We start from the raw sequence: 17242 nt of genomic DNA on the forward strand, positions 1-17242 counted from the left end.
CCGAGAAATCCCATTCTTAATACTGTCCTTTGATGGATTGCTTTTAGATATGGGACTTATTTGAAAGATTGTACAGCCTTCTCCCCCCAGCCCACCTGTTGGGTTGGAGGTTGTTTTTTTTAACAAAATAAATATTTCCCTTTTTTAATAGCCTCATCCTTTTCTTCCTTAACCCTCAAATCTAAGCTGCGGGGAGGCTGAGTAACTGAGCAGCTTCAAGGGCAGTGCTGGCTTTGAGGACTTGATTGCTGACATAGCCATGCATTTCAGCGCAACCGAATAAAGCAAAATGGTTATATGCTTCAGAAAGCTCTAAGGCAATACACCCGGCTCAAGCGGACCAGTCTGAGTTTATTCTGAGAATTATAATCACTTTATAAGGATAGGAGAACACAGCTGGAGGGCCACTGGACCCTTTCCTTCCAAATGACAAAATGTATTTGTCAGAAAACCCCGACGCTGGAAAAATTCATGCGGTGATTTACATCTTTTAAAAGACTGAGCTGAAAAGAAGCACTTATCTGACTCTGTGAACCTGGAAAAGCATTTAATTAGTCATATAGGCAGCTCTATGGTAGGGCGGAAATGGAGCTAGCAGCATTTCAGCTTAACTTGGGAAGGGAAAGTAAGAATTACGTAGAGGGTGAAGTTTCTGTTGACATGTTAGCACATTTTTAAAGAAAATTGTGCTGTGAATTTCAGTGGTCCTTTTGTTGTTAACCGTTTGTTCACTGAGCACCTCAGGTTGCCACACCAGAGTTTATACCATGGGTAGGCAACCTAAGGCCCGGGGGCCAGATCCGGCCCAATCGCCTTCTAAATCCGGCCCGCGGACGGTCCAGGAATCAGCGTGTTTTTACACGAATAGAATGTGTCCTTTTATTTAAAATGCATCTCTGGGCTATTTGTGGGGCATAGGAATTCGTTCATCCCCCCCCCCCGCCAAAAAAAATATAGTCCAGCCTCCCACAAGCTCTGAGGAACAGTGGACTGGCCCCCTGCTGAAAGTTTGCTGACCCCTGGTTAATAATAATAATAATAATAATAATAATAATAATAATAATTATTAATAATAATAATAATAATAATAATTTATTTATACCCTGCCCATCTGGCTGAGTTTCCCCAGCCACTCTGGGCGGCTCCCAATCAAGTGTTAAAAACAGTACAGCGTTACATATTAAAAACTTCCCTGAACAGGGCTGCCTTAAGATGTCTTCTGAATGTCAGGTAATTCTTTATCTCTTTGACATCTGATGGGAGGTTGCTTGAGGGAAATCACCTTCATGAAAGCATCTTCTTTATACTTTGAGCCACCCAAACTGCTACATTTGTTGAGTAGCTGGAAGCCAAGATTAACCAAATTAACGAGAATTGGTCTCTTTCCCTATTCATAGAATAGAATCCTATACGTGTTTGTAATTGCAGTCTTAAGAGGTGAGGCTAAATCTGTTAAGGCAAAATTTGGGATGCATATTTTTCAAATAGAGGAAAGGGAGATGTTTATTTAGCAATGGTGGAAGAGATTGAAATATCATATAGTCCATTTAATGTGACTTTTCCTCCTACACAGGGGACAATGCATCAGTGAGATAAAATTATATTTTCCTATTAAACAATAATTGATTTTGCTAGAATTATACCTGTTTAGTGGTTACTTATAGCTCCCAAACAAATGCACCTGCAACAAAATTAGCACTCCTCATAAAGAAAAGATGCACAAATGTTGGTTTTGCCTCCTGCCACAAAAATCTCCTGGGGTTTGAGACATGAAATCTGCTTAGGATCACTAAAAACTATGTGTTAAAGGTGCATTGAACAGTTTCTGTGTGTCATTGATGTAGGTTGGCTTTCTTATTAATTTTAGTCACATAGTCATTGAAGTCCCAGCGAAATTCTGAGATGAAAGTGGATCAGCCTTAATATAGCAAAAATGAAAGGTTCAAATTGTGGGTCAAACACATCAGGTAAAAACATATATTAGCTAGATAGGAGAGTCTGTTGTAAAAGGCATGCTAGGCAGGGACTAATTTTCCTTTCAAACCAATTTTGCACTCTGAACGCACTGAAAACTTGGTTTGCGTTGTTCCTGTATTAGCCAAACAAATCTAAGGAAACAGGCATTTGGTAAACATGAGATTCACTGAGCAATGTGCAGCCCATAATGTTATAGTTACAGAAATCTCCATGAACCAGGGACTGTTAAGTATTAAATTTCATGGCCATGTTAGTGGCGCCAAGTTTTGTTTGTACTGGCCACATTTTTGTGCCGCAACTAGCTGCTTACCGTATTTTCGTTCCATAGGGCGCACCGAACCATAGGGCGCACCTAGTTTTTAGAGGGGGAAATCAAGGAGAAAAAAAATGGATCCCGCTCACTGTTTTGGCTTCCTCTTTAGCCACGCCCAGCCTCTCCCTGCCTCAGGCTTCAGGTTTCCTTTTGCTGAAGCTGGGAGAGCAAGAATCTCCCGGCTTCAGCGAAAGGAACCTGAAGCCTCCAGAACGCAGCGGGAACTCGTGCTGCGCTCCGAAGGCTTCAGGGGGCTATCCCTGAAGCCTGGAGAGCGAGAGGGGTCGGTGCGCACCAACCCCTCTTGCTCTCCAGGCTTCGGCGAAAGCAATGTGAAGCCTCCAGAGCACGGAGGGAGCGCTCCCTCTGCGCTTCGGAGGCTCTGCATTGCTATCGCTGAAGCCAAGGAGTTTGCGCTCCATAGGACGCACACACATTTTCCCTTAATTTTTGGAGGGGGAAAAGTGCGTACTATAGAGCGAAAAATACGGTAAATGTGCCCAAATATAGCACATGAAGCACATGTACTAACTTGCCCCTTTGTTTTGACTGCTTCCAGGTTGTTTCTGCCCTTGGAGCAAGAATCATCTGGAAGAAGATACTTCATAAATGGCCTCATGTTCTTGGAAAAGAAAATCCATCCAATGATGAGATTGTAGCAGTGTTCAAAGATCAAGGACGGCACTGATTTCAGCATGCTAAATACAGTGGTACCTCGGGTTAAGTACTTAATTTGTTCCGGAGGTCCGTACTTAACCTGAAACTGTTCTTAACCTGAAGCACCACTTTAGCTAATGAGGCCTCCCACTGCCACCATGCCGCTGCTGCGTGATTTCTGTTCTCATCCTGAAGCAAAGTTCTTAACCCGAGGTACTATTTCTGGGTTAGCGGAGTCTGTAACCTGAAGCGTATGTAACCGGAGGTACCACTGTACATTGGAATCTCACCATTCAGAATAAAGAACATCTTTCCCAACAAAGCAAGCTAACCTTTGGGATAAGGTAAAGGTAAAGGGATCCCTGACCATTAGGTCCAGTCGTGACCGACTCTGGGGTTATGGCGCTCATCTCGCTTTATTGGCCGAGGGAGCCGGCGTTTGCCCGCAGACAGCTTCCGGGTCATGTGGTCAGCATGACTAAGCCGCTTCTGGCAAACCAGAGCAGCACACGGAAACACCGTTTACCTTCCCTCCTATTTATCTACTTGCACTTAGTGCTTTCAAACTGCTAGGTTGGCAGGAGCAGGGACTGAGCAACGGGAGCTCAACCCATCGCAGGGATTCGAACCGCCGACCTTCTGATCGGCAAGTCCTAGGCTCTGTGGTTTAACCCACAGCACCACCTGCGTCCTGACTTTGGGATACTGAAACATAAAAGGCTGATGGATGCAAATACAGTGGTACCTTGGGTTACATACGCTTCAGGTTACATACATTTCAGGTTACAGACTCCGCTAACCCAGAAATAGTGCTTCAGGTTAAGAACTTTGCTTCAGGATGAGAACAGAAATCATCCTCCGGCGGCGCAGCAGCAGCAGGAGGCCCCATTAGCTAAAGTGGTGCTTCAGGTTAAGAACAGTTTCAGGTTAAGTACGGACCTCCGGAACGAATTAAGTACTTAACCCGAGGTACCACTGTAGTTCTTTATCAACTATCTGGCAGCCGAATGGAAAGCTGAATGCAGCAGTGGTAAAATTTTACTTACGTATAGATGTGGAATCTCATAGGAGACTGCTTTTATGCAAGGTTTTTCACCCATTTGTCCCATCAATCTACCAAGCCTCTTCAGGTCAATTTGTTTGCGATACACATTAAATCTAATTGGAATTCTCTATTTATAGTGTATTTTATATTCAAAAATTCTATTGATTTTTTTCTTCATCATTTGAATAAAGCATCTGGATGAGCAAAATGAGTATTTGCCCTTTTATTTTCTATGAGCTCATATCCCTTCTTAAAGGACCCTCAATGTAAAGCTGTGCTCATTGAGTTTCTTTGGCTAAATTTCCTTTGATGTTGTTTTTTAAAAAATACTACTGCTGAACCATTGTCAAAGTTCAAATAATATTTTAAGATAATTTGCTGGCTTTTCTTTTTTCTCCACTTGAGAATATCTCTGAATTTGTAATTGCTTTGGGTACTTTTAGTTTTATCTTTATTTGCTTGCTGAACTGCTTCTTTGTATAAACTCCTTCCTTTGCTTACTGTTTAATTTACAGTCTTTCCATATTCACAGTGAATATATGTGATTTCCATATTCCCCTAATTTTCATTTAAGAGATCCTCAAGTATACCATTAACTTTCATATCCAATTTCTGGTCTGTATTCTCCAGCTACCCCTCTAATTTCCCATCCTGATCTTCAACTTCATCCTTAATTAATTGTACATTAAATGAAGGTAAAATCCCAGTCACGGAATGAAGCAACAATATTAATACTTCCAGAACCAGGCAAAGAGCTGTCTTTACTCATATTTTATGTTCCTGTATCATTACTGAACTGCAACTATGTTTTTTGCAATCATATTAGGTTAAGCTTTGATCATGTGGTGCAAATATGGTTAAATAAGGATTTCTTAAAAGAACAGTGTGTAATATCTGGAGAATGGTAAATGCTAAAGATTATGTAAATTGGAAAAGGCTGGTTTCAACCATTATTTATATAGATTTGGAAAGCTTTTAACAAAATGGAATGGCTTTACTTCCCTCATGTTTTATAGACATTTGGGTTTGTATAGATTTGATCTAGTTAATATATAATTCAGCTATACATTTTTAAGTGAATGAAGAGTATCCCCTGAATTTCATTTAGAAAAGTAGCAGATAAGGACGCCTGCTTTAGCCTTATCTTTTTAATTTACAAGCAAGAAAAATCTAATCTTATATAAAATGCCCAAAGGAGTTACTAGGAACAAAAAGCTGTCTTGGGTGAGACAGGGAAAGAACTGGATAAGCCATGGGCCACAGGGCTGGTGAAAAGTCTATTACGTGTTTCTTTTATTCAGGGCTGATTAAAAACTCCAAATATGCTGGGTTATGTCCATCCAACTGGGAAACTTAATTTCTTCCATTCCTTTCTGTGAATCCATGAGACCTTAAACTTTGTTCATAAGATTAGTACAACAGATTAAGTAAAGTATGTAAGTAGAAATACATTGAATAACAGGCAGAGGAATCATGAGCAGTTAGCTTTATTTTAGAAATAAAGTATAAATGCATAACTAACAAAATATCCTTAAAATTCATGGGGATAAAGATTATTACGTATATTATATGGCACAGCACATGCCTGCAAAGGTTTTACAGTTTAGTGCTATTTCATGAAGTTTTGGAAAAGGGATTATTTATGAAAGACTTGTGGCTAAATTTCCTAATCAATTCCTTATTGAAATAACAGTCAATTTTTAAAAAGTAAATCCATCATACTCAGGATTTTATGCATATTCAAATTGGAGTTAATTCAAACATGTTGTCACTTTCCCCTTTGAATTGCTTCTAAGACTCATCAGCATCTGTCTGAGCTTGTATACATATATAAAATTAAACCAGTAGGACGCGAGTTCCATTATTGTCGTGTTAAAGGTCTTAATCAAATGCTATTTGCCTCACATGCAGTTGGCTGGATTTTGTTTTTTAAAAAATGAATGCAGTGCTGTTTATTATAGCTGAAATTGTTTGCTGAATTAATTTGCTTTCTTCTGAATTGACCAGGAAGTGATTTGCCACTTCATCATCCTGTTTTCCAATAATGTTCTCGACTAGAGTCTTGCTGCTTTTCCAAGGCTGCAACATTATTGGGGAGGACCCAGCTCTCATCTCCAGAATATTTGGCCCCCTCTTCTTCCCAAGGTCTGGTCAGTATATTTAGTGAGGTGAGGCTTGCTGCAAATGTGTCACATATACCTATGACCATGCTGTGCTAAACATACACAATCTCATCTGATACTGTAAACTAAGCAGATCTCAGTTAGCAAACACTTCCTTGCTGATATATTTTTTATTTTATTCTTGTAGCTATTTCCTTCCGTTTCTTCTTTCACACAGTTTATTTGCAACACATTCTACTTAACTCTTTTTCGTGTACTCTCACAAATCTATAACTGTTCTTCCTTACATAACAAATTGCTTACTAACTTGTTCTACAAGTTTCAGCAGCATAAATCAGCACTGGGTTCCTATGAAGTGCATTCACAAAACCCACCTGAGTGCAACACTGCACCCAGAATAGAATCATATTGGGCATCATTTTGGGAAAGGCTTATTAGTCTAGATTTTCCATGCTCTGGAACCAAACCCACATTTTTTTTCAGCATTGTAAGACAACCCCAAAGTCACTCCCTTTAGATACATTTAAAGATTTTTAATGGGGGAGAGTTCAAAAACATCAGAAAAAGTAGGTATTTAAAGTGATAATACAAAATATGCTGTGGGGGGGGGGATGTTAGTGTTCAACTTAAAGCCATAGCAATTTAGAGGAAGTACCCCATTGCTGCTATCTAAAAATGCATGCAGCAGTAATATAGCACTGTGACACCCAGTGGAAAGCATTTGTGACCCCTGTGCATTTGCTGTTTAAGTGAGCAGCCTTAACATTGTGCTCATCAGCTGAAGTTGGATTCTCAGAAATATTACTTTGCATATTGCAACTCTACAGCAGCTAAATGAAATTCAACTTACTCTCCCAGTGCTCAGATCAGTGAAAGTTTTTAATTCATTCAAACTAGGAAATGCATGAAAATGGCTAGATATATAAGAGTAAATAAAGGTTTGTTTTTTAAAGCAGCTTCAAGAAAACTACATACATGTTTTCTAAGAAAATGTGCAATGTACTTCATAATTGATCATAGCTGTAAACCATACACCATTTTTTTCTTTTTAACCTCATTATTTCTATTGGGTTCTATGACTATTCTATGGTGTTCTTGAGACAGACACTTTTTGCAAGTGCCAAGTATTCAGAACATTAAACACAATGGGGTGTTTTACTTTTTAACTTCCTAATTAGGTGAAAAACACCTTTATAAATAAATCATTGAAGTTCCTGCTTCAGCTTCCCACTAAAGCTAAACAACTTTTGAGGCATCCTTCTTAGGAGAAACATGCACACGGATAAAGCTCTAAGTTTTCTTCCTCCTGTGCTGATTTTTTTTTTCAGTTCTTGAAATAAACTGAGCTCTGATCAATTAAAATAAACTGGTACTTTAATTGTGTACTGCACTACATATTTCAAGAAATATTATATATAAAAAGTATTTAGCACAGCCAAATAGAGCTTAAAAACACAGCTACTACCGTACTCCAATCCTAGAAGAGTTAGAACTCTGAGCGCAGCAAGGAGCCTAATATAACACCACCTCTCCTTCCAGATTTTAAAGCATGAAGTGTAATGAATAATCCCAAGGGACCTCATAAAAAAAGTCTACATTAAGAGCACAGCATGTGGCTTGAAGCAAGCTCCCATGAGAAATCTTCCCTGCAGCTCAAGGTTTCCCAATAGGCACATAGCAAGCATCAGGCTGCCACATGCGAAGGTCAATAAGAACTTGGTTGAGTTTTTGCATCCACAGATTACGTTCTTCTTTAGTATCGGCCGATAACCAGTTCCTTTAAAAAAAATGAAATGAAATAGTAAGCATTAATATTGACCTATAGGCCTTTCTCATACAAGGATAAAGTGGGACAGTTTCATTACTATATACATTATTTTCTAGAAGTACCTTATAACCCTGCAATAGGATCCAAACCAATAGTACAGTGGTACCTCGGGTTAAGAACTTAATTCGTTCCTGAGGTCTGTCCTTAACCTGAAACTGTTCTTAACCTGAAGCACCACTTTAGCTAATGGGGCCTCCCGCTGCCACCGCGTGCTGCTGCACGATTTCTGTTCTCATCCTGAAGCAAGGTTCTTAAGCCGAGGTACTATTTCTGGGTTAGCGGAGTCTGTAACCTGAAAAGTATGTAACCTGAAGCATATGTCACCCGAGCTACCACTGTAATAGCAGAATTCCCAAATCAGCCTCATGACTGGATGAAGAATGCAGATATTATACCTGCTGTCCAAGTAAAGGAATCCAAATTTAATTGGAAATGAAGAAGTAATACGCCCTGATCTTAGGAAAATAGTAAACTTAGGCCAGTCTCCCCTAAGCTGGCGCCTTCCAATGCCCATCGGCCCTAGGAAGCATGGCCCAATGGTCAAGGATGGCAGGAGGGCACTGGGTTTGGGAAGGCTGCCCTAAGGCATTGTTGATCGTTAGCATGCCACAATCAGTGCTGCACAAAGCATAATAGCAGGGGCCCAACATCTTCTGCAAGACCAAGACACCCATGTTCTGGGATATGGTTGCACTAAAATAAATTGGTTTAATATTTAAGGTGTTTCAAGACTTGGCTTTGCACCAACTGACTAACATTACTACCCATCCAGGAAAGATTAAAATCAAGCAACATAACTTACTTGGTAACACAGAGCGTGTCTTTGCATTGACTGACTAGTGTTTCCTTGTCATCCTCTCTCTGAGGCCTAACCGTAATGAGCTCAAAAGTGTTCGGCCGAGCACAGAACTCTCTGTTAGCTGGTTCGATCTGACGATTAGTGCAGTTTGCCAAGTTTATTGAACCCATTGGATGCTGAAAGGAAAAGAAAAACCCCAAGTGTTCACAACACAGAGAAATAAGGAATTTAAATATAGCATTTCAGCCTCCGCCTCAATGTGGAGGATTTAATTCCTGACAGGGTGCCCATAGCTGCCTCCGAAAGCTGCACAGGAAGATGTGATGTCATTCACACCACTTAGTCTTTTAAACAAATGTTATAGAGCGGTAGGTCTAGCCACAAAGCAATGCTGCTATAGCAACACATGGATGCACCCTGAATTACAGCAGCTGAAGGAAAGCCTGACCAAAAGGTCTCAGTGTTGCAGAACTTCAGGCTAGAACAAAATCTAGACAGCCTCTAGCTTAAGTACTTTTTAGCACAATAATTACCTTTCGTTTTTCGTCATCCGGGTAAGTCCAGTAGGAGATGCAGTTTCCAGAAAGAGCGCACCAGCGCCGATGCCAGGCCCCAAAACCACTAACATCTTCGAACATAGTCTGGAGAGAGAAAGATCGCTGAACACCAAGGCTATTCTGACACATTTCTTCACAAGTTAAGTCCAACAGGTTTCCTTGAATTTTTAGCAACTGAAAACACTGCAGCTCCTGTTGCCACTTTTCTCTGCTCACCCATATATATCTCAGCAAGTATGCCCACTCCCACTCTCCCAACTCTCATAAATGGGCCTTGAAGCAGCCACTCCACACCTGCGAATATCTGGAGTCTCTATCCTGCTTTTTTAAATAAACTGATAAAAAGGTAAAGGTAAAGGGACCCCGGACCATTAGGTCCAGTCGCGGCCGACTCTGGGGTTGCAGCGCTCATCTCGCTTTAATGGCCGAGGGAGCCGGCGTACAGCTTCCGGGTCATGTGGCCAGCATGACTAAGCCGCTTCTGACGAATCAGAGCAACGCACGGAAACACTGTTTACCTTCCCGCTGGAGCGGTACCTATTTATCTACTTGCACTTGGACGTGCTTTCAAACTGCTAGGTTGGCAGGAGCAGGGACCGAGCAATGGGAGCTCACCCCGTCACAAGGATTCAAACCGCCAACCAGCAATCAGCAAGTCCTAGGCTCTGTGATTTAACCCACAGCGCCATCCGCGTCCCATAAACTGATAAAAGGTACCATAAAATCACAATACACACTTCTAAAATTTATGTTATTTTCCTGTGGCACGTCTAAAGACTTTACTGCATCCTTCAGATAGTGCCTTTCTTAAGATGTAATCAATGCAGCACAATTCTAACATACACAGATATTCCTATCTTGGGATTGTCAGTGGTTTTATATAGCTCATGGTGCCATCTGCTGGATCCAGCAGTAACAGGTCAGCTAAACAAATAATTGTGGATTAACAGTCATGATCATATTAATAACTGCTTTTAAAGGACCTTTGAAATAAGTCTAGCCCTGCTGTGTTAGCCAGAACCTAAAGAATGGTTTGCCGTGTACATAAGCTTTGATTAACCCTATATATCAGGATAAACTTCTAAGGACAATTCTAGAATTTCACTCCAGATAAGGATCAGCTTGACAAGAGTTTGTGTGTGTGGTTAGCCTCATCTAACCAGCATGCTTAAGTCTACATACAGTAAGTTATCCTGCCATGTTTAGCTCACCTTGGGATAGACTAGGTAATCAAGCTTTTATTCCCCTTCAGTTTACCTGATGGATTTAGCATGTGAATAGCTCTCACAAGCCTCTCGAGTTTCTATACCAATAGTTTAGGAATGTTCACCACTTTGCAAGTAAGTCATGTTTTACTGCCTGTGCAGCTTTTCTGACTGATGTATGGGGAAGAGCTCATGAACCTGACCTTTAAAGAGTTTGTAAGTAAACCAAACGTGGTCTTTTTCTATGCTGGGTGAAGAGGGAAGTTTTGGAATTCACAAGGGTATATATTTTACAGGTCTAACAGCCTATATTTCCACCCTTTCTTTGCTGCATATTTTATGATTTTCTATCTCTGCTGGGGTTCTCTCACCAAAGAGTACTTGCCCCAAACCTTAACCTTGGCATGCAGGAATTCTCATTTTATATACCTATTTTTTTCATCTTGCCACCAACAGTGTGTGCATGTGATATAGATCTATACTTGCATTCACTGATAACTTACCAAAAAACCTCTCTCTTCCACACAAGAATCTATTTGACATTTAATTTTCAGATAAATATGACCTTCCAGGGGAGACAAAAAAGGAACCTGGAAAATAAATAGATGGAAGATTCTCAGAATTGTATTTCTCTTTAGCAAGCCATATCTACATGAAGACAAAAAACACATTCACTTGTGAGCATCATTAATCTCAGATATAGTACAACCTTCTTCACACATATTTCAGCTGAAAGTTTGAATGCTTAGATTCCAGAAGCTTTTGAGAAGAGGAAGTTGTCTCTGGCCATTTACTGGTAATGGTCAGAGGCTGAAGAAAACCAGAAGCAAGGCTCCCTAGAATTGCCACCAAGCTAGAGAAAGTCAGGGGGTAAGATGGGAAAACATTGCCAGCACAAGGCTTCTTGACATGGTTGTTAAAATACACATGGTTCAGTAAGTAGAATGTTGATTTATTCTACCAAGTTTAGCAGTACTGTTTTTGGCTTTTTTAAAAGTAAGCAGAATATTTTACACTCATGATTTTCACCCTAGTCCTCAGCAGAGACAATTGTACCATTTATACATGCATGATTGACTTAGCAACATTGCATTCAGTTATGCTCCTGGGATCATCCAAAGTGTGCTACAATATGCACTCTGGCTAGGATTAAGGCATCCCACCTAAGAGCCATTGGGGAGGGGAAGAAAATTGAGATGAAATAACCCAATATTCACCAAGACCAGGTCCTTACATCAGGAAGCCCATTGCTTCATCAGAGGTACGCTAGTACCACCAGATAAAGGATTCTTCCCCAGCCTCTAAGTAACATAGATACATGATTTATCACAGATGCAAAAGACCTTCAACCAGCGAGCTTGAAGGCTTACAGCCTAGTTTTTTCCAAACACAAAACCCACTCATACTGCGGGGGTTTTTGTTTTTTTTTAAGAAAACCTCACTCATGTTAGTTGTGGTATTGTGTATTCTTATTATTGGATAGCCAGTACAGCCAAGTAACATCCAAAAGCAGAGGCCATCACCTCCAGCAAGACTTAAAACACAGCACAAAGCAGGAAGTCCACTTCTCCCAGGAATACTGACGGCACACTTGAAGGACCCAAACAGGCTTTCCAAAGTTTGGTCATGTCACTACAGGCAATTTCAGTAGATACAGTCATACCTCTGGTTGAAGTAGCTTTGGGATAAGTATTTTCGGGTTGTGCGCTGTGACGACCCAGAAGTAACGGCGCGCGTTACCTCCGGGTTTCACCGCTCGTGCATGCGGAGACGGTCAAAATGACGTCACGCGCATGCGCAGAAGCAGTGAATCGCGACCCGCGCAGATGCATGGACGCGGGTTGCGTTCGCTTCTGGATGCGAACAGGGCTCCGGAACGGATCCCGTTCGCATCCAGAGGTACCACTGTACTTTGTACATATTCAAAAACCAAATGAATGGCAAAACAGTACACCACACCCATTCGTTGCTTTTATGAAGCAACATGACACTCCGAATTCAGCTCTGATAAATCAGCACATTTTCAGAAGTGAATTTAATAGTATGCTTTAACTCTTCTGTAAATACTGTATGGTATAAGCAAAGATAAAGCAAGACAAGTTCCAGGTTTTAAACTGATCCAAGAGCTTCAATTTGGTAGCTGTGTACTTGGAACACTACAATTCCAGATGCAGATATGGCATTCCTATATACATTTTAGAAATACAGTAGTGAATTTACTTCAGTCCCAAATCTATTGCACAGGCCATTCAAGACACCAATGGGTGTGCTTTTATGCACACATTTAGAATAATCTGCATTCATGCACAGAATAATTTACGCCGTTTCCCCCATCTTTTCTTTCATTTTATATGAAGCACTGAAGAATCTCTTTTTCAGTCTGTAATAACATGCCAGGCATGTTTTACACAGTCTATATATCATACAAGTCACTGATGGTTTATATCCAGTGGAATTTGCATCGGATGTCAATTTCATTTCTGCTTATATCAAAAGCTGGCAGACTTTAGTAGGTACTGGTAGCTAAGGTAAAGGTAAAGGGACCCCTGACCATTAGGTCCAGTCATGACCGACTCTGGGCTTGCGGCGCTCATCTCGCTTTACTGGCCGAGGGAGCCGGCGTACAGCTTCTGGGTCATGTGGCCAGCATGACTAAGCTGCTTCTGGCAAACCAGAGCAGCGCACGGAAACACCGTTTACCTTCCCGGTGGAGCGGTACCTATTTATCTACTTACACTTTGACATGCTTTTGAACTGCAAGGTTGGCAGGAACAGGGACCGAGCAACGGGAGCTCACCCCATCGCAGAGATTCGAACCACCAACCTTCTGATCGGCAAGTCCTAGGCTCTGTGGTTTAACCCACAGCGCCACCCACGTCCCACCACTGGTAGGTAACCTCAGTCTATATTATTCTGCAGTAGTAACAGGAAATGTAGATATAACCAAAGGTAAATGATTGTCGCAGAGTGGTCAAGAGGCTAATCGCTTCAGAAAGCAAGTAAGTGACAAATTGTTCTATACGCAACTAAAATGCAATATGGTTTGCACACCTACTTAAATGTTCCTCTTTTTAAGTGTCATGTCACCAACACCAACAAAGAAAGTTCTTCTAGTACAGTTATACCTCGGGTTGAAGTAGCTTCAGGTTGAGCTTTTTCGAGTTGCACTCCGCGGCGACCCGGAAGCAACAGAGCGCGTTGCTTCTGGGTTTCGCCACTCATGCATGAGCAGACGCTCAGAATGATGTCACGCGCATGCGTGGAAGTGGCGTATCACGCAGGTGTGGGTTGCGTTCGCTTCAGGATGCGAATGGGGCTCCAGAATGGAACCCATTCACATCCAGAGTACCACTGTATAAAGGGTGGGCCAAATCCTTACAGGCTTGCATATCAATATTTTCCTTTTATTTCAGCTTCAGTAATTTAACATGAGTAGATTTTAAAATTTTTTTACACTTACATTTTCCCCAAAACGAAGTGCAGAATTCAGCCAATAAATCTTGGTAAAATAAGAACTACACAGAATTTCAACAGTTATCATTAAAAAAATTAACTGGAATATAATGCTACAGCTGAGCATGCCGTCTCAAACCCTGTGTCACACAGGTTTTCCTTGCTTTTCCATGATGAGTTAGAGTGCATATATATAAGATCCCCTTGGTACAAGGACAATGAACAAGTAGTACCTGCACAAGTGCACTGAAGGTAATAATGGACTGCAGCCATCATTTGTAGAAAAAGCCAAAAAAGCTTGTGCCAAAGTGATACAAAAGTAATTTATTGGGAGGTTCTGCACCTGCTATCTAGGACATTCTCGTTTTGACAACTTAGATATATTTTTAATGCCTCCCAAGCTACCAGCCATACTTCTAACACCAGCTCTTTAAAGTAAAATGAACAGAAGCTGGTAATACTGCAATTTACTCTTCCCTCAGTAGAAACTAGAAAGGTTAGCATTGCACTGCCCAAATTTCAGAAAGGTGAGCTAACAAGACGAGTAAGCTAAATTTGGCAATTTTTACAGTGTCCCGTTTTTAGCTTCTGATTAAGGGAGAGGGAAAGCCAAACCAGAGCTTCAAGCCAGAAGCAATACATACAATGCTGAAAAATGAGAACGTCTCTCAGCAACACAAGATTTTCATGAAATTGGCCGCTATTTACATAGCCAAGGAAATTTATACATACAGGATAGTGTGTTCAGAATTCAGGCTCCCAGAGATTTGCTTGACACACAAAACCCCACCTGACATTCTTCCTAAAAGTTAACTTTCATTCACCAAATCTCCAGTTCTGAGAATCTTAATGTGGTCCTTAAAGCAGCGTGTCAGTATAGCAATGAGCAAAGTTTAGTGATGACATAAGCAGCATGCACTAGGAACTGTTTTGGAAGAAAACATAGCAACCTTATCCTGGAACAAAGAACCCAACAGCTCTTTTTCTTTAATTCCATAATTTATCTAGGAAAAAAGAAATGACCAACGCTGAATGCAACTAAAAGCAAAACATAATGGAAAAGATAAAAACAGCAGCATAACACCAATTATGTGCCTTGCAAGGTTCTGTTTCAGCTTTTAAGCTGAACTTCAGAGTGACATACCCAACCTAAACTGCTGGTCAGTTTCCTACTGAAAGAAATAAAGCAAGTTGCAAAAATGGTTCAATGTACTGGACAGCCAAGGAAGAGCTGAAACGCACGTATGCTTACAAGTGAAGCTCCTGCTTCATACTATATATATCAAATGTGAAATTTAGTTTCCCAGTTCAAGCTCCTAGTACAGTGGTACCTCGGTTTAAGAACAGCCCTGTTTACAAATTATTCGGTTTACCAACTCTGCAAAACCGGAAGTACTGTCCCGGTTTGTGAACTTTGCCTCGGTCTAAGAACGGAAGCCGAACGGTGGAAGGGCACCGGCGGCAGGAGGCCTCATTAGGGAAAGCGCACCTCGGTTTAAGAACAGTTTTAGTTTAAGAACAGACCTCTGGAACGGATTAAGTTTGTAAAACAAGGTACCACTGTAGTGTGAATGAGAACCATCAGGACAGCTAGTTGTGCATTTGCATTTCCAACTACTAAGCACCTCCATTATTACAAAAACAAACTGCTCAGGAATGACCAAGAAAGTTAATCTTTAGAAAGCCCAGTAATCCCTGCATTAGGCTTCAAGGACCGCCGCCCCCCCTCCCCAATTTTAAGAAAAGCAGCAGCAGATCAACATTCTTAAGCTATTAACATTTTAATCTCCTCAGGCAGAGGAATGGCAACTATATAAGCATTGACTTGCCTTTTCCAGAAGCCTCTGTTTTAAACACCATTAGGAATCAGTGATAAAGAATTCCACCCCTCCCATTCTCAGGATACTGTCTCCTAAAGGGACAACTATTTTGGAGACATTTTAGGTCCCAGCAAAGACTATTACTTACTTTACAGCACAGCCATTTAAGTAATAAAGCAATCATGTACATGTTGAGTATTTTCATGCATGGATACATGCATAGAGATTTACAGTCAGTTGCCTACAAGGGCAAGAAAGTCGGGTGGCAAAGCAGGGAGGCACTAAGCCAAAACTACATACTAAAATATATTGAAGAAACGAATCAATGTTGATTACCTTGTCCAGCAAGAATCTGGTACTCCCAACTGAAGATAGGGAAATTGTGTGTGAACCAACAAGAACAAAGTTACTTGTGCGCACAGCATTGGGTCCACCTGGACTTGCCATGACTGTAAAGAACAAAATAAGTATACCTTAAATTTAAACATAAAGGTAAAGGGACGCCTGACCATTAGGTCCAGTTGTGGCCGACTCTGGGGTTGCGGCGCTCATCTCGCTTTATTGGCCGAGGGAGCCGGCGTACAGCTTCCGGGTCATGTGGCCAGCAGGACTAAGCCGCTTCTGGCGAACCAGAGCAGCGCACGGAAACACCGTTTACCTTCCCGCCGGAGCGGTACGTATTTATCTACTTGCACTTTGATGTGCTTTCGAACTGCTAGGTTGGCAGGAGCAGAGACCGAGCAATGGGAGCTCACCCTGCCGCGGGGATCTGAACCACCGACCTTCCAATCGGCAAGTCCTAGGCTCTGTGGTTTAACCCACAGCACCACCCGCGTCCCTAAATTTAAACATACCTGTAAAGAAAAGAAAAAATCTAACCAATTAAAAACCTCTCTCTCAACTAAGAAGGAATCCCTTTTTTTAAATGTTGCCAAATATTTGTAAGCAATAAAAACTGTAGATGGCCAGCACCGTCTTAGAAGAGGGATTTCCTCTCTCAAACAGGAGCAGCAGCCTTTAAGATGGCATCTGTGGCAACATACAAAAGCGCCACCTACAGACAAAACTTTTATTTACTTATTCTAAATATATTTTGCTCATTTTTACTTATTTAGTACATTTATATATATACACTGCTTAATTGTTAGTTTTTAGTAGTGTACATAAAACGATTCACGGCAAATGGGAAAATAAAGCAATAAAAACAATGAATTTTACCTGGCGTAAGAAGGTTGCTCTTCTGTCGATAAAGAGAAAAAAACACATGGAAACAGGTTGTTAAAAGAACATTTTAGACAGTGCACTTGTTGGGGGTTGCATCTGAAAGGCTGAAAGTTACTGATTGTTTACGGAACAGGTATGGTAAAAGCAAGTAACTATGATCTTTAGGCATGATATTATCTTGCTAGAAATTAAAGCTTTGGTCACAGGTAAGTATGTGTGTGTGTGAGTTTTAAATCATTCA

At 41.0% G+C, this 17242-nt stretch overlaps 2 protein-coding genes across 4 annotated transcripts in view; one reads left to right on the forward strand and one right to left on the reverse strand.

Moving 5' to 3' along the window:
• Nucleotides 1-2987, forward strand: part of AOAH (acyloxyacyl hydrolase) — a 98699-nt gene extending 95712 nt beyond the window's left edge. For both annotated transcript variants that reach the window (XM_081931123.1, XM_081931122.1), the window contains exon 22: nucleotides 2850-2987. In XM_081931123.1, the coding sequence (XP_081787249.1) occupies nucleotides 2850-2978 (129 nt within the window). In that variant the 3' untranslated portion in view covers nucleotides 2979-2987. The remainder of the gene's footprint in view (nucleotides 1-2849) is intronic.
• Nucleotides 2988-5463: 2476 nt separating this feature from the next.
• The window catches only part of ANLN (anillin, actin binding protein), a 31317-nt gene continuing 19538 nt past the window's right edge, over nucleotides 5464-17242 (reverse strand). Inside the window, exons 19-25 of one of the 2 annotated variants that reach the window (XM_081931015.1) lie at nucleotides 16996-17017; nucleotides 16114-16226; nucleotides 14908-14961; nucleotides 11008-11094; nucleotides 9276-9383; nucleotides 8746-8918; nucleotides 5464-7892 (exon numbers count right to left, since the gene is read on the reverse strand). In XM_081931015.1, coding sequence (XP_081787141.1) covers nucleotides 7769-7892; nucleotides 8746-8918; nucleotides 9276-9383; nucleotides 11008-11094; nucleotides 14908-14961; nucleotides 16114-16226; nucleotides 16996-17017 — 681 coding nt within the window. In that variant the 3' untranslated portion in view covers nucleotides 5464-7768. The remainder of the gene's footprint in view (nucleotides 7893-8745; nucleotides 8919-9275; nucleotides 9384-11007; nucleotides 11095-14907; nucleotides 14962-16113; nucleotides 16227-16995; nucleotides 17018-17242) is intronic. The other variant, XM_081931016.1, reaches the window with a different exon arrangement.

Source organism: Podarcis melisellensis (assembly GCF_964234715.1).
Source record: "Podarcis melisellensis genome assembly, chromosome: 12".
Taxonomy (NCBI): domain Eukaryota; kingdom Metazoa; phylum Chordata; class Lepidosauria; order Squamata; family Lacertidae; genus Podarcis; species Podarcis melisellensis.